The sequence below is a fragment of the Penicillium soppii genome (assembly GCF_028829465.1).
Source record: "Penicillium soppii strain IBT 18220 chromosome Unknown utg000010l, whole genome shotgun sequence".
Lineage (NCBI taxonomy): Eukaryota > Fungi > Ascomycota > Eurotiomycetes > Eurotiales > Aspergillaceae > Penicillium > Penicillium soppii.
In genome coordinates this window covers 1,546,816-1,568,113 of record NW_026643240.1, presented here as the reverse complement: position 1 = coordinate 1,568,113, position 21,298 = coordinate 1,546,816, and the positions used below count along the sequence as shown (strand labels likewise).

General features: G+C 45.2%; 9 protein-coding genes across 9 annotated transcripts; 5 read left to right on the top strand and 4 right to left on the bottom strand.

Moving 5' to 3' along the window:
• Positions 1-551: 551 nt before the first annotated feature.
• N7529_011258 (uncharacterized protein) lies at positions 552-1,344 on the bottom strand (the record flags this gene model as incomplete). Its single annotated transcript, XM_057246784.1, has 2 exons — positions 552-1,191; positions 1,247-1,344. The coding sequence occupies 2 exons, from the start codon at positions 1,342-1,344 to the stop codon at positions 552-554; spliced, it is 738 nt and encodes a 245-aa protein (XP_057092133.1).
• A 930-nt stretch (positions 1,345-2,274) lies between these two features.
• N7529_011257 (alpha/beta fold hydrolase) lies at positions 2,275-3,120 on the bottom strand (the record flags this gene model as incomplete). Its single annotated transcript, XM_057246783.1, has 1 exon — positions 2,275-3,120. One exon carries the CDS (start codon positions 3,118-3,120, stop codon positions 2,275-2,277), a length of 846 nt encoding a protein of 281 aa, XP_057092132.1.
• A 2,264-nt stretch (positions 3,121-5,384) lies between these two features.
• Positions 5,385-6,530, top strand: N7529_011256 (uncharacterized protein; the record flags this gene model as incomplete). Its single annotated transcript, XM_057246782.1, has 3 exons — positions 5,385-5,791; positions 5,844-6,312; positions 6,363-6,530. The coding sequence occupies 3 exons, from the start codon at positions 5,385-5,387 to the stop codon at positions 6,528-6,530; spliced, it is 1,044 nt and encodes a 347-aa protein (XP_057092131.1).
• Positions 6,531-7,146: 616 nt separating this feature from the next.
• On the bottom strand, positions 7,147-8,675 carry N7529_011255 (uncharacterized protein; the record flags this gene model as incomplete). Its single annotated transcript, XM_057246781.1, has 3 exons — positions 7,147-7,500; positions 7,568-8,313; positions 8,384-8,675. The coding sequence occupies 3 exons, from the start codon at positions 8,673-8,675 to the stop codon at positions 7,147-7,149; spliced, it is 1,392 nt and encodes a 463-aa protein (XP_057092130.1).
• Positions 8,676-10,093: 1,418 nt separating this feature from the next.
• Positions 10,094-10,955, top strand: N7529_011254 (uncharacterized protein; the record flags this gene model as incomplete). Its single annotated transcript, XM_057246780.1, has 3 exons — positions 10,094-10,214; positions 10,276-10,470; positions 10,519-10,955. The coding sequence occupies 3 exons, from the start codon at positions 10,094-10,096 to the stop codon at positions 10,953-10,955; spliced, it is 753 nt and encodes a 250-aa protein (XP_057092129.1).
• Positions 10,956-12,407: 1,452 nt separating this feature from the next.
• Positions 12,408-13,253, bottom strand: N7529_011253 (uncharacterized protein; the record flags this gene model as incomplete). The annotated part of the gene is made up of 3 exons (XM_057246779.1): positions 12,408-12,621; positions 12,692-12,918; positions 12,987-13,253. The coding sequence occupies 3 exons, from the start codon at positions 13,251-13,253 to the stop codon at positions 12,408-12,410; spliced, it is 708 nt and encodes a 235-aa protein (XP_057092128.1).
• A 704-nt stretch (positions 13,254-13,957) lies between these two features.
• N7529_011252 (uncharacterized protein) lies at positions 13,958-14,794 on the top strand (the record flags this gene model as incomplete). The annotated part of the gene is made up of 1 exon (XM_057246778.1): positions 13,958-14,794. One exon carries the CDS (start codon positions 13,958-13,960, stop codon positions 14,792-14,794), a length of 837 nt encoding a protein of 278 aa, XP_057092127.1.
• A 4,389-nt stretch (positions 14,795-19,183) lies between these two features.
• On the top strand, positions 19,184-19,525 carry N7529_011251 (nonribosomal peptide synthase; the record flags this gene model as incomplete). Its single annotated transcript, XM_057246777.1, has 2 exons — positions 19,184-19,282; positions 19,340-19,525. 2 exons carry the CDS (start codon positions 19,184-19,186, stop codon positions 19,523-19,525), a joined length of 285 nt encoding a protein of 94 aa, XP_057092126.1.
• Positions 19,526-19,531: 6 nt separating this feature from the next.
• N7529_011250 (nonribosomal peptide synthase) lies at positions 19,532-19,813 on the top strand (the record flags this gene model as incomplete). The annotated part of the gene is made up of 1 exon (XM_057246776.1): positions 19,532-19,813. The coding sequence occupies one exon, from the start codon at positions 19,532-19,534 to the stop codon at positions 19,811-19,813; it is 282 nt and encodes a 93-aa protein (XP_057092125.1).
• Positions 19,814-21,298: the final 1,485 nt, after the last annotated feature.

Below are 21,298 nucleotides of genomic sequence, written 5' to 3'. Positions count from 1 at the left end.
CAATTCCCCTCTTTTCTCTGAATCTCTAGCTCAATCGAGACGATGTATTGACGGAATGATGAAGCAAACATTTGACAAGTCTTGATATGTTTAACTTTTTCTTTTTTTTCCTTCTCTTTGAACTGTCGTGTGTCAATTTTTGCGTGATATGAGGGACCTTTTTCTTTCCTCTGCTCTTCGATTCTGAAAGCTCTCCTAGGAAAGAACGAGAAAGGCAAGCTCCAAGTTGTCGCCTCAGACGCTTCTTCTTGTTCCATACTTCGAATCTCGTTGTCCAGAGTCACTATTTCTTTGGAAAGTCTCATCAAGCTCTTGCGTGCATCCTGTAAATCAGCTTCCTGATTCGTAAGCCGATTCGTGTATTGTTCTAGTAAAAAATTCAGATCTTCCGTCGAATGCCTATCCAGATAATTATCCGGCATTTCTTTGTTGTTGGACCGAGTTGAATGGCGTGAGGTGCTTGGAGCGAACGAGACAGACTTTTTAGGAGCCGGACACTCTTCAGGAGCCGGGAGCTCTTCAGAGGCAACAGAGCACTCCTTGACCGCCACTCAATGTTCAGTAGAGGTAAGCTCGGGTTTAGAAACCCCTGATGCAACATGGGGTTGAGATCCAGTCCTCTTTTCCAAGCATTGAATATGCGATGATAAAATGTCGATCACTGATAGCATGATTACTCTACTAAAAGAGTCATAATTTTTCGAAATTCCGGACAGTTCATCAATATTGAATCGTGAATTGCCTGAGACAAATGACCGCTGCAAAAGTTTTCGCACATAGCCCGGAAGCCAGACTTCGTCTTCAGGAAGCTTGGAGAAAATATCTCCAGTCAAGCGCAGTATTTCGAAGGTAGAGATCGCTTCGCCGAAGTGTTCAATATACTTCCTGGCAAGGATCTCGAGATCGGTAATGTTGTACTTCCTAGACGCATGGTAGACCAGAAGACTTCTTTGATATTCTCGTTCGAAGTAGGACATGTTTTCATCGAGCGGCGAATTGATCGTCTCGTAAGTACCCGAGTACAAGAAATGAACCAAGGTGTGGCCGACATCTCCATAGATATCGGGAAGTGTTATGTATGTATCTTGGGGGGATCTATGACCCAATAAAGGGTACTTTCGAATATGAGACCCCAAAATACCATATTGCTTCTCTCCAATACATAATGCGACCATTGGATGTTCGTAGGATCTGCAGAAATTATGGAGTCAGTCAACTTCAAGTGAAATTGGTTGAAAGCTCTCACGATGACAGTGGCTGATTGTACTCAATCTTCGGGAAATTTAGGCTAGAACTCAGAGATTCCGAACTTGTAAGAATCTGACCAGACAGGCTTCTGGCCATTTTAGATGCCTTTGGCAGTGGCACAATAGATAAATCAGAGTACACGAATTTAGATGATTGACATAGTAGTTGGTAGCACAGTGAAGTCCCTGTTTGTAGACGAAGCTGGGAAAAGAGGGGATCTGCAAGTATGAGCTGTTCTGTATGCATAATTCCCAAATGGTCAATGCTATATTATGGGAGATAGGCCACACTGAAATGTGTAGTGGTTTGCACAATTACGCCGTCCGCTTGTGCTACAGCTGCTGCTGCTGCTGCCACATTCTAGATGAGGATGGGCCACCGCAAGGCAAGTGAAGTATCCAAGCGTCCACCAAAAGACACCTTAATAAGTCTCCGAGCCGAATTCCAGCTACTCCCAGATACTCCTTGTTTGTCTTCTTTGTATCCGTGTAAAGAATGCTGCCATTGTGCATTTCGCATACCATTTCTGTAATGTAATCTTGGTAATATGTTGTATATGCAATGATACAGGAATATTGCTAATCCGGCGCTACACTATATACTGACTAGTGGGTCTTGGCATTAAGCTTCGAAAAACTAAAAAAGAGTGCAGTAGATGCCTTTGTTGCGTTTCAACTAACTTGAGGAAATTGTAGTAGAAGGACACTGAGAAAGAGAAACAGAAGATTTCTTCGAGAGAGATCGTAGCATGGTGCTATATATAGGTAGCATCATAAAAGAGCGCATCTAACAAAAGATTGGGCTAGAAAAAGCCAGAACGTCACCTAGATCCGCCTTGACTGTTTTACTGACGATTTTGATGATATGGAGCATAGGGAGGATTGGATGCTGTGAGGTGACCGTGCTTATGTGACAGGCTGTCATAGATAGTTCATTCCCTACTTCCCTTCTTCATTCTTCTGTCTTCACGAGGCTCGGATATCGTATACGGGAAATATTTCCGCTTCCTGCTCCCCTCTGTAGTCTCTAGATTATCTCTGATTTGTCCGTGCGGCCTCGCCATTCATCAACGCGGGATATCCAATCCCGAACAAGAGCTTCAAAAAGGCCATTCTCATCGATAGGGAGGGCATGCGTACCACGATCTAGAACAATATAGGTTGATCGTGGATAGAGCTCAAGCAGACGAGCGCTGTCTCGATAGCCCACGCTCTCATCTTGGCGACCACATACGATAAGTGTGGGCGCAAAGAACTTGGAGTTTTGAGTGTCGAGCGAAAATGATAACTGATATCGATGAGGATCAGCTCTGATCGGATCTAACACTTTGTTGTCTGCTGCTTTCTCCGCTGGGCGGTAAACTCCCTCGTATTTTGCCTTTAAAGCTTCAAGGTAAGCAGGCGTTTGAACGAGCACGCTTCCAAGAAGTGTCCTGTCCTCGGCTGAGATTTTCGACATGAGTTGCTCGTTTGCAACCAAAGGTTTGAAAGTATCAAGATCGCGCATGCTGTCTTTTGGTTCAATAAGCGGTACGCGTAATAGTAAACCATCGACCTGCTCGATATATTTTTGAGCTATGGCACGGGCAAGGTAGCCGCCACATGATGAGCCAACAACAAGAAACCTTGAGTTCCCCAGTCGAGAATCAATGAATTGCACCAGGCGAAGATATATATCGTCCATATTCTTCACATTGTTTGCTGGTGTTGTGCCCATGCCTGGAAGGTCCACGTAAATGCGGCAAAGTCCTGGAGTTTTTGTGAAGATCGGTTCAAAGTCCAGTTCCTCGACTCTTCCCTCCATCTGCCATCCATGAATAATCAGAACGGGAAGTCCTTCACCGATTTCATGTGCAGATAGAATAGATGCCATTTTGTTACTAGATAGACTGGGTAGTTGATCTTGAGAATAAATGAGGAACAGGAGCTAGAGAAGTGGATTGCAATACGATTTGTTTAAATAGAATCACGCCATTTTATGCTGACAAAATACTGTTCCTATTTCAGAGGGAGATGAGAAGTTGCCAGATTGTTCAACAGTCGTTTAGTTTGCCTGGTTTGCCTGGTTTGCAACTCTTTAGGGTCTCTACAAATTCAATGATATTTCGGCCTACTGTAGCTTAGTGAAGGGCCCACAGTGACAAGCACCATCGAATGGGACTTTCACTGACGCTCAGCTGAGCGATCTGATTAGACCGCGGAGCATAATCTGTGCTCGCACAGGGGGTGATTGGCTCAGGGACCGTGGGGGGTTTCCTGCTGAGGTAATACGTCTGGGCGCCCTGTTCTGATTGGTTTACAGACACACTCTATCCAGGTACATCACTGCTATGTTATCTCACCTCCATCTCTCTTCTTTTATTTCCAGTAAGTGTTGAGAATGGTGCAACGGTATCACGGGAGACAAGATAAAGTGGTAATTAGCACTGAAACGCTGCTATGCTACTATTCAGATATACACCCAAGCAATTTTGCTATCGATAAACACGGCCAACTCTGGGTGATCGACATTGGGTACGCCGGAGTTCTCCCTTCGAGCTTCATGAATGATGCGATCACCTCTCATTCTAACATTAGAAAAACGATCCCTTTGCTAAGTCGTCGAACCTGGGACCACTAGGTCGTGCCTCCTATCGGGTGGAAATTAGCCAAGATGACTTTCGTATGTTCGAGTTAGTTTGTTTGTTAATTCTGTGGCTTGCAAAAAATTAAACTAGCTATTCTCCGGGAGAGTCGCATAGAGGCCGATGCTGAATTTCCGTCTGCGAGCTGACAGGTATGTACTTTCAAATCGAGCATTGTGGTAATTCAAAAGGAAAGCCCCACTCGGCAGAGGAAATACGGTACGTAGAGTGACCTAGGTTGTACGAGGATTACGCACCCATTCGACACACGCCAAGTCCTTTGTTGAGCATTATCCAACAAAATTAAAGAATCTCACGTCATCTCACAATATATTAATGCGCTGGCACGTGTGTTTCACATCCTAAAGTTTACCATTTGCTGCATTTGGTATGCTCCTTTGATATCAGCACGCACATCGGTGCTTGCATAGAAGTTTATCTGTGCGCTGGTTACGAGTAGACCCACCTGCAGGCAAGGCAGATAGTGGGTTTAGAATGAACTTTAACATGGTCTACCTGCAAGTGAGTGGTCCCTAACAGTGTTCGTTTGTATCAAACTCTGACAAAATCTAAAAAGGGAAATGCACCAAGATTAAATGTCCTATGTTGATATTGAGTTCTGTGGATATGACAACAACAATACAAAATGAAATTCAGGGAATGGATAGAAACAAACCCAACAGAACTTGAAGTTCTACATACCCAATAGTAGCACAACTATGTTGAACTTCTACTTAGAACTGAAATAAGGACAGCAGACTGTCAGCCCTAGCAAAACGAGTATCTCCACAGGCAAAGTAGAATGATTCTGAGAAAAAGAAGAGCTTGGACCCTGTATAGATTGACAACCGACACAGCGAAGGTCGGGCGAGGGAGCGAACATCTGAAACACGGCAGCGCAGCTAGGAGCGCGTGGCGATCCCAGGGAGCAAGCTTGATAATTGGGAAGCGGGGCATCGCGGTGGTCAGATTTTGTTAGGGTAGGGGAGTATAGTGGAGAACAGAAGTCAGCGAACGGATTGGTGGAAACACAAAACGAATCTGTTGCGGCAAATCTATAGATAAGGTGCAGAAAGCGAAGCAATTATGCAAGGGAGACATACAAATATGTGCAGAAATTGAGAGCGAACATGGCAGTATGGCTCATAACCAGGCTCGATGATCTCAAGTGGAGCAGACGAATCCGATGATCTCGTTAATTTTCCATGGTTGTCCAATTTGAAGCTTTAGTTTGCAATAGGAAATTCTGTAAAGCTGCCCAAAAATAGCCATGAGACATAGCGAATGGACTCTGGAAGAGCTCGGGAATGATGTACAATTTGCATTACATGTGATGGTTTTGCAACAACGCCATGGCCGGCTTTGTATCCCCTATATTGCAAAAGGAGGCGTGGGATAAGAATGTAAGATGTAATATAAGTTACTGTCTTTCAGCAAATTGTCACAAAAGACTTCTTACCATCAACTTCCTTTTGTCTCGTTTCTCGAGTATCTGTTTACCCTTTCTTTGAAAATGGACCCTATCCACGCGGAGAGTAATTTTGCCTATCATGGTCTTCAAACTAAGTCCGCTGGCAACAATGAGACTGATGTAATCAAAGGAATGGCTCAGACTGATCAAGTGAAGTCTCTAATTAGAACCTTCCTTGAAGACATCAAGTTTGACCGCAGCAGCCCTTTCATCAAGGACCATCAAATGGAAGTTGCTGTGTGGCAATATTTCAAAAGCCTGAATTTGGGCCAGAAGATGGAAAATTCAGTCCAACGAACTCTTAAGCTGTCTGTGACCTTTACCCATCAGGCATACACAGCACTTCCTTTCGACATCAGAGTCCTATGTGCCATACAATTTTTGTACATGTTCCTGGTCGACGATGTAGCTGAAGTTTTCATGAGTGATCTTCAGGCATTTGGTCAAAAGTTAGGCTTGGAACCCCTCAGATAAGAACAAAACATGTGCTGATTTGCCTAGTTTTGTCCTAAACAAACCCCACAGTAACACCCTGTTGGATGGATTCGATTGCCATCTTCGCAACCTTTCCTTTCATTATGGCCCCTATTGCCACTCTGCGATCATCAAATCCTTGATTGATTATGTCAATGGTCGCATCATCGAGCATAGGATGGAACAGTCCAGCTTCAAATTCTCTGCGGAGTCCCGACTTATGCCTATGTTTCTTCGAACTAAGGTCGGGGGCGCAGAGATCCTTGTTCATCTTCTCTATCCAAAGGCCATCTTTCCCGAGGACGAGTATGTCATTCAATACTTCCCCGCAATCCAGGAACTAGTTCTTTTTATCGATTTTGCCAATGACATCTTGTCCTATTACAAGGAGTTCTGCCTTGATGACGAAAAGGGAAATTTCGTTGCCAACTTTGCCGATACGCACAATATACAGCATTTGGATGTCTTGAAGTATCTCACCAGCTATACACCTAAGGTAATGATCAGATTCCATTGCCATAAATCATGCTAAACATCAACATTTAGTTACTGAAATCGGTGTACCAACTATTGAACAGTAACTTATCTTTGCTCCAATCAGTTGAAACCTTCACCCGAGGATGGATTATGCTTTGTACGGCGCATCGCAGATATCATCTGGTGGAACTGTTTGCTGACGAACAGTATTTGCCACCTTATGATGAAGATGCCTAGATCTGTGCAGTCTCACGTTACTTTCTCTCTGTTCTTTAATCTCTTAATTCAATTGCGGGGTACTCTTTTCTAAGTCTTTCACATGCTCTCGCGTAAAATACCCTATGTTACGTTACATATTGCCTTCCAACAATCGCTCAAGTTTGGCATAATAAATGAACTTTGTAGTATCTTTAGTTTCCTTTCAATTAGGGGCCGTGAGACAACCATCTTCAAATGATTTCAATATTGGAACCAAGGCCAAGTGTCATCCATGTTATTTCCCAGTAACACATGTCGTCACGACTTTACGCCTTCTGCAATGTTCCTAGTATCATTACAATGAAACTTCGCATGGTAAAAGCACATTCAAGTTACTCCTGTTAAAATAAGGATTGAAAACTGGTTTATATGGAATAAATGTGCTGCGGACTAAGATCCTCCATCGGCGACCTCCTTGATAGGTCTTACTGTTGCTGCTCAGTACATCATACTGCACCAAAATTTATCAGCGTCCGGTCGTCCATTATTTAGGGAATTTAATTGGGACCCACTTGATAAGTATCGATTTCGATTCGGTGTATTGAGCAATGCCTTCCTATCAGGATGGCAAAAGCATTAGCATATGACTTAGATTCTATCGGATGTGTGACATCGTAGATGATGAAGAAATAACATGACCAACCTTGCCCAGTTCGCGTCCCCAACCACTCTCACGGCGCCCTCCAAAAGGCACATAAGGGTCCACCATAGCACAGCAATTAATGCAAACTGTTCCACTGCAGATCTTGCCCGCCACTCGCATAGCTCTGTTGATATCCTGAGTAAAAACGGCACTGTGCAACCCGTATTTGGTGTTATTAGCCGCATGAACGACTTCCGACTCCTCAGTAAAACTTGAGATAACGACCACTGGGCCGAAGATCTCGTCTTTGGAAATCGTGGCGTCGGACACTGGATCAGCAAAAATTGTGGGGCGTATCCAACAGCCCTAGTCAAATCAAAGATTCCGTCAATATGTATTTTGTTTCTATGAGGAAATAATCAACAGAAAGTACCTTATCAAACATTCTTTCACCTCCTGTCACAAGAGTTGCCTCATTTTTGCCACCTTCAATAAGGTCAAAAACTCGGTTAAAGTGTTTTCTATCCACCATAGGTGGATGTAACGTAGTTGCATCATGAGAATCCCCGTAAGCACCATCCATAGCTTCAAAGGCGTCTTTCATTCGCTGAATCACATGCTCTTTGATATCGCTATGAACATACAGCCTGGAGCTTGCGAAGCAAGCCTGGCCAGATAGTCCAACAATACCTTGAACACACCATTGTATAGCGATATCAAGGTTAGCATCTGCAAAGATGATACTAGGGCTTTTGCCACCCAACTCCAGGGACACCCGCTTGAGGTTACTCTGTGCAGCCGCTTGGGCTACTTTTTTACCCACCTCAACACTTCCAGTGAAAGATATGTGATCAATGCCCATATGAGCGGCTAGGAGAGCTCCGGTCTCCCCATCTCCAGAAACAAAGTTCACTACCCCAGGAGGAAAGCCGGCCATATTGGCTAATTGACCGAGATAGAGGCTCGATAAAGGGGACTTTTCGCTTGCCTTGATGATGATGCTGTTTCCTGCTGCTAAGCACGGTGCAGCTTTCATTGCCATCAGACCAATTGGTCCATTGAAGGCCACGATCGCTGCACAGACCCCGATGGCTTCACGGTAAACAATCCTGATTAGACCACTGCCATCATCAGCGGGAAAGGATTCACCCCCTAACTTGCCACACCATCCTGCATAGTCTAATTGATCATATTTCGTGTCAATAATATTCAACAAATGAAATTGAATAAGATTGAAGTGATCACATACACCTATAGACACTGGTGGCCAAGACTTTCTCGAACCCGTGAAATACCTGTAGAGGCTTTCCAGCGCATGCCGCCTCCAAAAGCGCAATCTGATCGGCATGAGCCTCGATTAGATCCGCGAACTTGAGAATAACACTGGCTCGCTCAGCCGGTGAGGTGTGGGACCATTTCTGGAATCCAGCGCGCGCAGCAAGAACAACAGCATCGACGTCTTCCTTCACCGCTTTGTGTACATCTTTCGTAATAAGAGAATTATCTTCAGGGCTATAACAGCTCATCCGTGCGGGGGTCATTGCATCCACATACTATGAACGACAGTAATGGTGCATTAGTAATGCTATAAAAGCAATGGTCTCAGATTCTTTCATACCTGGCCATTGATGAATAGCCGAGTCTCTATAGAAGCCAGAGAAATAGCTTGACTGGCCTTTCCGTTCTCAATCATGTTAAAGGGTGGTTGCCTGTGGAGTAATTGATAAGTGGAATCACACATGTCCACATATTTATGCTTCGATCATTAGAGCACGAGATTAGATTTTTCTTCAAACCTTCGAATGCGTCACACAAGATGCAATTATCCCTCCCATACATGACACGTGTAGATTCAGCTTGCGATTGGGTCCAATTTTCGACCGAAATGGAAAATGGATTATCGATTAGTTTGGTCGATATTGTCTGATAACTGGTAAGCGATGTGATACAAAGTGGAGGTTGTACAGCAGTCTCTGAGGCCCGTGCGCCATGTCGGCGTGCGGTAGATCTGGCAAGATTAAAATTGTTTATTTAAAAGTCAAATATCACTTCTTTTCAGACATTGCACTATGCGATATAACATCTCCTGAGTTTTGTGTTGGCACCGCGTGAAGCATGTTTAAGAATACGCCTAATATCACTTATCTACGTGAGAACTAGAGTAATTGCCAGTAAATGTGGAGAGCTTATGTTTGGGAGCAAGTAAAATTTACCGTACGTAATAATGTACGTGCCAATCAGCGCATGACAAGACTATACCCCTATTTCCGGTAATGTATATGGAAGGTTCTGACTAAGATAAACAGACAAAACATGCGAATATAGTAAACCTAGGCGATCCACTTGCTGGCTTCATAGCGACACACCCCCTCAGCGTTATCAGTCTCTGATATCGCTGGACCCTGCTTCCTGTATGGGTCACACTCCGTGTTTCTTCCATTCAATCAATCAGGCGCCTAATATTAACTGTCCTAAGCAGGCGTACAAAATCTTTTGGTGTATGGCGTCTGTCGTAGTTCTCCACAATACACATTACGGCGTATTTGAGACGTTCTGTAGCGCCTGTTCTGGCAGAAATCTTGGCGATGGCCGATGGCCTTGAAGAGCAGATTCTATGGCATGCAAGGTACGAATCGAAACATAAGTTTGTGAGGGATTTCGTTTGTTACTGTAGACTCCATCCCCGTTCATGGTAGCAATTAGGCTTGGGAGGGCTGTTGGCCGCTTCTCCATTAGATGCAGTGCGCTTCAATGACGTAGCCAGGTCTCAACAGTTTGGTAAGTGCGTTCGCTGTAGGCGTGGACTTCGTAGTCGGCCTACGCGTGGTACGAATTTCGGATCTTTGCAACTAACACAACCAAGTCCAGTCTTCTGAATCGTGTGCTCCACTCTCGTGCGCATCTTACGGTCCTATTTGCAGGTTTCCCCAGCACAGATAATTGTGGCCCATATTTCGACATGTCAGCGAAACGCCCCAGACTCGTGTCTCCGTTACGGTACAATCGCCTACCCATCCCAGAAACCGACATGGATACCTCCTTTCCCCATCATCAGACATTATCTCCCAGGCTTATACCTGGTAAGATGAAAATCGCTTTTCTGTCATGCTATTTCAAGATTGAGTCGCTAATGCGCAACAGGAACAGATTCGCAAGTGTGGGGACCCCCGAGTCAGCAGAAATACGCTCCCACTGTGTCAGGATGGGCGTCATACTCCACCGCGCTCGCTGGGTCCGATGTCTACGTAACCAGGATGGACAGGGTCGTTGGGAAATGGCCTCTACTCGAAGGAACCGTTGACCCTATGCAATTAGAAACGCAACGGACCGTACTGCGTATTTACAGACTGTGTCACTTTTATGGATAACGAAAAAACCTTTCAGTCCAGCAGATGGGTGGTCAGGATCCGTCATGTGCCTTGGACGGCCGACAGATGAGTCGAGCCGGGCGGTTGTATTCCAAAATTTTCAAGCGCCCTGCACCACGCTCGTCAACCCTAAATCCGGTACATATCGTCAATCAATTGTCAAAGGGGGCTTTTTGCTCCCTGAATCTATACGATCTTCCAGAATTGTCGCAAGCAATGGCCATCATCGGGGGAGAGATTCCGACACATATCTGCGCCGCAACAGAGAACCCGCAGGTTCAGACCGTCGGAAAGTTTTGGCCTTTAGAAAAGCGTCAATTTGCTCTGGCTTACGCCATTAACCAGGAAGACCGACAGAACCGGCGTTCTACCCTGCAATCATGGCCAAACTTTTATTTCACGATTGAGTTTGGCGATGCACGACCAAAATTTACAAGCCCCGATAAGATATAAAAATTCCACATCGCTCTTCTTGCTTATACTATCCATAATCAGACCAGCCCTTAATGATAACGTATTTTCGAATGATCTTTTACGCGGTATACATTCTGACAGTTAAACGGCTTTTTTACAAGCAACAAGCATTCTACCAAGAACCGTGACATGAGCAAAATCCATAGAACATGGTCTATTACAAAACAAGGTGACAGCACGGTGTTCTACCACAATTACATTTGGTCACCCTACATGGATCTTTCCCCTCACCTACCTCTCGCCTTTTCTCCTTTACAAACATCCAAACAGATACGGACAGATCTGGTGACATACAATTCCCGGTAGCGCGTCTGAAGTACCCACTTTGGTGCAACACTTAATCCCTTGAAAGTAGATGAAACATACTGTATACCGGACATTCCATAGGGTAAATGGCGATGAGCGTATTCATAATTGAACATATCTCTCGGATTGCGGCTCCATCTTTCCTTTTTTCTGTTCTTCTTGTACTATTGACATACGTACTTCACGGCTGATGTGTTCATCCCGAATCCTTATAATTAAATTTCCTGTAACTTCTACATATGGCTAGAACATATATGAGATATACTAGAATTAAAGAAAAAGCTCCTTTGTATGGCCGACTCGTATGTCAATTACGTTAATCAATGCCAGATGAATTAAGCAGAAAGCAGGCATACTCAGGCAGAGAGTCTACACAATTATTCAATTTGAACAAGTCAATTGTAAATAGTAGAGGGCCTTACGAGAATAGCGTCGTTTTCGCTGATTTCAATTTGAATTCGTATGCAAATCAGTACTGTAAGACAGTTTAGGAGGCCGACAAATGGGTACCTGGTTGAGGTAAACAGAGGGTTTCGTATTTCCATCCCTCCCAGTCGGCTCTCACCCATAAGTACGGGAAGCTTTAGATCCAGATTATCTCAGGCCAGTTGCGGTCTCGGACAAACCTTCGCTGTCTTAATAATATGTTCTGCCACCTCTTCTGTGGCTTTCACTACCATAAATTCGTGCCCGTGTTATCCCACCAGCGAGGCTATTTAAGGCCTTCGGTTGCCCGCCTTGGGCACAAAATCAAGTCTTCTGCCTGTTCCATTTGTCTGTTCCAGTTGCTTCTAGACTTTCTCTGCTGTACGTCATAGTCAATCAGAGCTGATATTTCGTACTTTAGCCTTCGCTATACATGGTCACGGTTCTATCTGTCCTGTCTTTGTTTGTGATGAGCGCTGTCCAAGTGTGCACTGTAGAGTAGAGATGTAGCTCTTTGATGATTGTGAATGAATACAATCATCCGGTGGGGGTTGGCTTGTTAGTAAAGATCGATGTCATTCGGGAGTTCTATTGGAAATGGAACGTCGTATTGCCTATTTATAGTAGATCTGTTGATGATTTGATATTCATGGGCTTGAATCAACTGCTGTATCTGGTGCACATTGGAAATGTACCTCTTTAAACCCTCTGCGCCGCCACTTCTGCCTGGATTCCGGTGTGAGAGGCAGTCGTGTCGGGCGACGCCTCGACGTTGTCCGAGTGTCGAATGAATTGCACCTTGAACTCAATGCTAAAGCGCCCACGGGGCAACGTCCAATTACGATATTCACGCCAGGGCCGGTAGCTGAAGGACAAGAAGCATCGCACGAGGAACAGAGCCCAGTGAATCAGTCTAGATGTTCCAGTGGGTGTTAATATGGATTAAGAACAAGAGAAGAGAGGATATTTTTGGAAGGACTGACCCGAACACCACAGCCAAACAGAATATGACCTGGGCGATACAGACGAGCCATAGGGGTATATCTGCGTCCCACCTGAGGTTGTCGGGGTTCAGCATCGATACAGCAAAATCGATTGAGCATATGGCAATGGCGAGGTCCAGGATCAGGTTTAACCAGAGCCAGATAGGTCGGTTCCAGAGATACAGGCGAGCTAGATTAAGAAATGAGATCAATCCGGCAGCTAGGTGCTGTTCAAGCTGTGGTCAGTGGCTAGTTCCTGTTGAGGAGTATACATGTGCGTGACATCAAAACATACCGTGCAAAAGAGGCCAACTAGAGCACTCTCTAGTGACCAGGGCCTGATGTCCCCGAATCGGGCAAGATATATGAACATGAGGGTCAGGTTCAGAACAAGGATGAAGACCGCGAGCAACGCCGAGCTCCACGTCAAAATGAAGATGGTTTTGGTGCATCGTTGTTGATGTCTTTCCACAATGCGAAGGTATCGTTCATAACTCGGGGATCCTAATTCATCGACTGTGGGGTCCAACAGCAGCGGGGTATTTTCAGTGGTTCGCGACATTATGTCCATAATGGGATGAAGAGGGAAACGTGGCAATATTAATGGGAAGAGAGTCGAGAAGTTGTCCGGTTATCGTGACTAACCTACCTAGGCATAGGTCGCGGATGACTCCCAGGTACCAACCAAGGCGCCAACTGGCTAAGCACTAGCTCCATCACCGTTCCGGGACATAATGTCAGAACAATAACCCGAAGGATCTCCAACATAATGGGCAAGCCAGTTTGTCCATTAGTCATGTATCGTGCACATATAAATTGCTAGTGTCGCTCCAAACTACATAAGATATTCGAATGATCTTCGACACCTTGTTGACATATAGTTGAAAATCGCCAATGCGCAACTAGATCGGGTCTATAAAATCAGATTCACTCTGAGAGAAAAACAAAGTGCGTTCATGCTTGACTCTCAGGTATAGGAATGTAGATGCCCAAGGATTTCTGCGCCCTATGAAACATGCCTCAGAATTGATCATGTTGGTCTGCAAGTCGAATCTCCTGGAGCCTAAATACCGAAAGTCCAGGTCCAAGTCCAGGTCCATGGATTTATAGTGCGCATGTCCTATGGTAGCTGCCACCTGATGCCTTCCAAGGTTACAGGTGTGAGTGACAGATACTGTCGTCATAATTTGATAACCAAACCCCATCATACACGGCAGGCTTAAGTCCATTTGAAATTTCCCATCTCTTCAGCTGCGATCATCGAAAATGATGTCTTTTCAGAATTTTCTTCCGTCAAATACACCTAGATATAGATATGAGGGTTATCACGAATGTCTTCGGCTTTTCGAAGAAGAGTATGAAAAATTTGAGCATGAAGAAGATCCACTCGGATGCACGTATAACCCTTATTTCATTATGGATATTGACGAGCGCTCCTTCCTTGAGTGTTTCGTAAACTCGGGGGATAACCTCCTGACGCTGTCTTGGGAAATTTATGATCATGTCTATCAGTCCACACTATTGAGAATGCAGTCCTCAGCTCACGCCGTTGCCATCGGGACGTTCTCCACCATCTTTGCTGCCTGGGCCAGGAGAGTGACTCACCCAATTCTACTCAACACCACCGACAGAACGGTCCGTGGTAATAGTCGCACCAAGAAAGCTGATATCTCGTGGACACCAGAGGAGGTGCCAAGTGGTCGATCGCATAAGTGGCCAATTTTCGTTGGCGAGGTTGCATATTCAGAACCTCGCTCAAAGCTGATCGAAGATATGAGATTCTGGCTAGAAGACCCGGAAAGTTCTGTCAATGTTGCCATAACAATCAGTGTGCTCCGCGGTCGGATTTTGATCGAGAGCTGGGAAGTGTCTGACAACAAGCCTCTATCGCCGACCCAAAAGATCGAAATTGTCCGTAACCTGCAGCTCGGCTGCCGTCAAGTCAGTGGCCGGTTAGAGATCAAATTTTCCGATGTCTTTTTGAGGGAGCCCAAGCCTACGACCAGAGAGCGAAATTTCATCATGACAACAGCGGATATGCATGAGTTGGCGACTGCTATCTGGGAGTTCCAATACTCAGCCGGCTCAAACCGCTCCCAGTAAAGGCACAGTGATGATTTGGCAGTGTGGACTCCGGGGCATTCAACAAGAAATTTCCTCAGGATACAGATCGCTATGAGGGAGCACGCATCCTAGACGTCAGAACCAGAAGACTAGGCCGTTACAAAACCCTGCGCGAGGAATACCTCATATAATGGGAAGGCGAATCCAGGGAGCAGTCCGACTGGGTAAAATAACGTCTGTTTGTCATATTTGTATGTTTGTCATGTCGGCATGCTCATATAATATGAGCCTCCAGGCCACTATCGTAAATAGCTTTATCTTCATCACTCTTATTCCTGTTCCATGAGCTAACGTAGATTATAGTACCGAAAATTGTAGGCGAACCTATCCCGGCTGACTCAAAAATAAGTAGGCCGGTCAAATCAACAAAAGTGCGAGGATCCTGAGTATCATTAGCCATGTTTGGTGTCACCCAAATTCCGATTTCGCGCACATGAGGTTGGGCATTGGCTGTTCCGAATCTCCAGAGGGTTTGCACGGTTGAATGAAAGACAGACTACTTCCTGTCAGTCACATTGGCCTCACTGATAATGCCAGGATTATCTGTCCTCCCACTACCTTGTAAGATCTCTCTCTCTGTGCACATAACCATTTTTGTTTTGTTCCGGCTATCCGATCCACCATAGCAATCGTTCCACAATGAGATATGGAAAATTAGAAGATGAGTATATTGACATTGTCTTGAATATTGGTGTATGGATTATATGGATCAGGGTCTTAAGATCACAATTCCTCACCGCTATTCCAAAAGCTATGCGTTTCTAGGTGAGGTTGACTTTGGAGCCTTGGTCAACATTCTTGCGGTCTGCATCTGGAAAACTATTCATATCAAGGATGAAAGATTAATGTGTAATTTCAAGGCTGTTCTCCAGAGTCACGTCTTCTTCGATGAACATTTTGCCGATCTGATACAATGAAAGGTGGTACAGGTACAAACATGCTGTGGTTATGTCTGTCGTGTCCTTGGATGGAAGATGAAGAAGAGCCTGGTTCATATATCTCCCTACTATCATCTCCATAATCACGGATTATAGTCTGCCTGTCTCTTTGATGCACTCTGAGAGCATTCGCATTTGTGTGGGTTGGTATCTCTTGACTTTCTGGTGATGCATGTAAGTGGGGCAAACGACTCGCCGAATTAGACCCTGTATCGTTTAGTCTAATGGCCATTAAAATTGGTAGTATATTCGTACTTAGGCTCACAGGATCAATCCTCCTTAGTGCCGGATTTGTGACGCGTGAATCGACCGATCTCTCGTTAATTAATGTCCGTGCCTCGGCGATGGGGTCTTTCTGAATTTTCTGAATGATGATGACTATTGATTTCGCGTTGGATATACAGTTCGACTCATGTGTGACATCTTTTAATTCGCTCATTCTTTCTGTTATATCTCGCAAAGACTTGGCCTGACGTTGAACCAATTTCTTCAAACGCCTTCTGTAACTCGCAGACTCAAATTAGCCGTAGAAAGAGTAATTCTTCCTCGCTGTGAGTACTCACATCTGAATAATAAGAGCTTGATGATGCTGAATTGTCGTTGATGATTGTGACACTTGAAGGAGAGAGCAATCCAGTGCCAAAAGAGAGGTAAATAGGCCAAGACTGAGCTTCATACTACCCAAAGTGTCACGTAAAACCTGCGTCTCGTCTCTGATGTAATGCCACCATATCTTTGCTATAAATTTATCAAATCGATTGGGAATACTCCCTTTTATCAGTGGCTTTAGCTTTGCCGTAATGTAATCGACCTGCTCATGAGCCGAAGTGGCCTGAGACCGTAGCGTTTCATCCAACTTCTTCTCTCGAGCCAAGTCAATAACTCGGCTTCTCAGCGGGCGACTGATGTCGTTGAATATTTCAGAGAGACTTTGACACGTGGAAACCTCGTCCATGAGCTGTCTTACCTCCTTCTCCGCAAACTTAAAATTCTTGTATAGTCGGCGAAGACATAGAATACATGCTTCTAGCTGATTGTAGATGGCAATCGCCGAGGCCGCTCCGCCTAGGGCTTCCATGCTCCTTTCTATCGCCCAATTCGATGAAGCGACGTGTGGATCTTATATGCATGAATTTTGCGGACAATGAGGCTCTGGGTACGCTCAACCCCTTGGCATACTATTGAGTCCAGTTTAGGCATCCAATGAGCTCAGACCACGATGCCTCAGCTCTGCAGTTGCAGAACACCAAGTCCATGCCTGTTATTGCAGCTGCATTATGCCGTCAACCAACCCATCACTTGGATTCGCCGCCTTCCCTAATCTTACTGGAGCCCCTTTTTATGCCGTTATGTCCAAGGAAAACGTACGTCGAATACGATAGTCCTTGATTGGGGCAAATTTCAAGAATTAGGCGAGACTGGGATGCTTATCTGTTTGTTCCAAGTTTCCACAGCCTGGAAAACGACATCCTGGTCTCGAATTACCCTTGGAAATTTCGCGAGAAGAAGTGGATACTATTGATTGGGTGTTTATCACAATTAATATATGTAGGAGTTTTGAACGAATTAAAGCACTCCAACCTTGCTTTATATCGCGTGTTATTGTTTATACCCCAAAATTGTTTAGTGGCCACACGATATATTGGCATGAAGGGTGACAGCCAAATTCTGCTACATGAGCTGCTTCACTGACATCTCCTCTCCCGGTATTTTTACGAGTCATGTAGGTAGCAATCACTTCCGCGGCCACAACGAGCCACAAGGCATGAGGAATTTTGATAGGATAGAAACTGGCCACACACTAGGAACGCACACAAACTACTGCACACTGTCTCAGTGGGAACAAGAAGTGGGGTAACTAATGGTTTAAATTCGGTAATATAGAAAGCCTGATTTAAGCCTCACACCTTTACGCAATTAAACCGTGTTATGTTGGGCGCTGAGCCAATCAATACTCAGGTAACCAGTTATCGTGCCGTTTATCCAATCGTACCTAGGTAGTTTTTGCTGTAACCCCCTCTGTTCTTGCGCTCTGGTCGCGCGCGACCGTAGATTGGCGATTACCTACTTCACGATTGCGGCACAGCGATGGATTACCCGGTACACTTGAGGCTCATTTTTGATGTAATATGTGCCCGGGTGATCTGTGCCACTTTACTATAGTACAAATAATGGTTACGCAGAAATGGCTAAATGTGTCGGTCTCAGATCACAAAATTGTGAATTTTCCACTAGGCGTTGACAGTCGTAAGGATTTCCTAAATCCGGCTGGCCTTTCGTATCAGCTTTCCCATGATAGTAAGGTGTATGATTAAAGCAAATTAAGATGGGCGCCCATGGGCCTCTTTCCCCGCTCATTGGCGGCTCACTAAGGTTTACCACTTTTGATGGATAATCCCGATAAGAATGGAAAGTATGATCCACTCAAACACTTTAGACTGGTCGTCGCGTTGATCCGGCCGCCACCGGCTGTTGTGTCCAGCGCAACGAAATACCCCCTTTTCACAAGCGCCCCTTGGCATGTGATTAGATCCATGAGTTCTTGAGTTCTCGAGCGTTGTGCTCACGTTCTTTCAGGCGCCCGGATTGCACATGAAGCAATAATGCTCCAGATATCTCTGGAAAATCTAAAAAAGCGACTATCCGGCGATGAAAAGACATGAATTCTTCATCTATTAAGATCCATGCTACATCTCTGAAAGTAAAGTTTGATTAAAATATTGAAGCTCGAATTTATCATTGTCGCATTATCCTGTGCCATTCTACACGCGAGTCCTGTATGAATTGTATATTATTGTTACTCACATCCGGGCTTACCCTTCTACGTAGCAAGAATTTTATATGCAATGGAAGTACATGCTTATCTGTTCAGAATCGAGCGTTTAGCATAAGAAGCAGAAAATGAACGTGGAGTTGCTGTACAAGATTATAACGAAGGTACGCAGTCGTCTACATACGGAGCCAATGAGATAGGCGTGACAGACTGTGAGACGAGTTCCGTTCACGCTTCTCCCATCCTAGGACTTAGCCATTATAGTCGCATCTGAGAGAGGATATGTGTTGAACCAGCACCCATCGCCGTTTGTGTCGAATCGCTGGGGAAACCCCAAGGTACACTGAACCGTCCATGATCTGAAAGTGGTCGTGTAGATACCCTGACCAGTCCAGCTTGACATCAGAGGGATCTCATTATACCTTCTCTTTGTCGGGGCCAGTCGATGTCGCGCTCTCCCAGTCCTCCTGCAGCGCTGTGTTCGTCAAACAAAGTATACTCTGCACCGTTTTTGCTCGCCATGAAGGCCAGCTGGTCCAGCTTGTTCTCCAGGGGATTAAGCTTCCTTTCCAATACGTCGAAGATGTTTCTGATCTGGCAGCGTTCCAATCATCCCTAAGGGCGTCCGAATCCAATAAGTTCGAGACTTTTTTGAGCATGCCCGCCCGGTTCATCCTGCTCTCTAGCAAGAATCGCCAGCAACATGTGTTTATTATTCGATTGATGCATGCCCAATGGGATGCACTGTCTATCCCAGTACTTTTTAACGACATATCTCTTGTCTAAAATGGACGGACCATCCCCCGATTAAAGGACATCCCAGCCTTCCTCTACAAACGCGCGGAGGAGTCACGAGAGTCTGCCTTGCGATTCTGGCGCGAAATGCTCACAGATTCAACTTTAACTCCCGTCCAGACCCTGCCTGGCGATGTTGAAGACCCTGTTCGGACCCTGTGGAAGAACCAGGACATCTCCCCGCCGCCGGAAACACCAGGGTGAATCAACATGGCTACGCTTGCGAAGGTTGCATGGGTGCACATTTTGTCGCAGACCGCAGGTCATCAGGATGTCACTTTTACGCAAACAGTCAATGGCCGGGGTCACTCGTTGAAGGATGCGGATCGCATCCTGGGGCCATGTCTGAATTATATCCCGGTTCGCGTCCAGGTTCAATCCTCCACCTTAAGGGTGCGAGATCTACTCGAGAAGGCCCAGAATCAGCATACGCAAAGTCTCCGTTATGAATCGATTGAGTGCTCGGATTTGGGCCAGCACAGCACCTGTTAACCAAAATAGACAGAGTATCAGTCCATTGTGCAGCACCAGAACTTCGATTTCCATTACAAAATGCCCCTGGATGGTCTAGGTTGTGCCTTCTCTCTGCAGCACAACCTCCCGCCCCGGTCAGAGCTTTTCATCTTCACCTATCCGATGCCAGACCGCCTCCTGGTGCAGGTGTGTGTCTCCACGGCGATCATGTCTGAGCCACGCGCAGTCTATCTTCTGGGCCGCCTCTGCAGAACGATTGAAATGTTTGCAAGACATCCGGATCATCTACTCTGCAATCTGCTAACTAATCCTCAATAATGAATTTCCTCATTAATGGTGGTTAGTAGCATATGATTGACCTTGTGTAATGATAACAATAATGATCACGATAAGAGACAAGGATTATAGCCCCGGGGATTTTGTACCTAATCGAGTTTGACTTAAAAAGATGCGCGGATTGTTGTCTCACTGTCCAACGCACTCTAGCTGGAATAAGGCACTTCTGTTTCTTTGTATGAGTTGAACGAAATTTTCATTGGTAGCTGCTGTAGATGATCTTATTCGTATTCATCCGCGAGGGTTGTGTAAACTAGCTTTTTGAGTAAGTATCGCTCATCTTGGTCCAAGGGTTGACTTATCACCGTCATTTTGCGCCCAATGTTGTAAGGAAATTCACGGCTCATCTCCTCACGCCAGTGCATTCTCCAGAATCGATCCAAAACGCCGATTGGTACTTCACTTTGCGTGTGTCAAGATACTCAGCCTTAGTGGGACGTTCTTGGGCCAGTATTCGTATTCTGGTGGCTTGAGCAGCGTCTCAAACCTATACAAGCCTTTTTCGTTGCCTATTTGGGTAATTGGAGTGTAGTGCTCGTTGAGAGAATTTTTCAGTGGCTCCACCTTGTAGGTGCCATTAAACAGCTATGAACATAAAGTCAGCTTTTTTTCACTTCGGTCAAATCATAGCCTTTTTAAGTGTCGCAGTCTCCCTGGGAACATCATATGGCCCAATGATTGCTGGATTACTGTTTGAGAAGTGTGGTTATCAAGAAGCATGGTCGAGTACAATTCAGCTCCTACTTGTCGATTTTGTGATGCAAATCTTGATGACAGAGCGCCCGACAACTGGTATCAGGTAAGTCTATTTGGTTCCTTTAGATTTGTTTTTTTGGTACGGAAAGATAAGTTCAGTGCCGAGAGACTTGCTAGCGACTAACGCTGTGGTCTTGATTAGAGTCTTTGTCTGGGGCTATTGATGAAAAAGTCGACGCCTTAATTTTCCCTTTGGATCATCTAATCAAACAAGGACGGCCAGATCCAGACGTGAAACACGTTCCAAATTCTGAAGCATCTGAAATATAGTTCTCTCTTTATCTACTACGCCAGCGTCGGTTTGCTGCGCGGACTGCTTCATATGTCTTTTATGCCATGCTAGTGACAAGCTTTGACACAACAATATCAAAGCCTCCCAGAGTCAAAAGAATGTGGAAATTAGGTCATTAT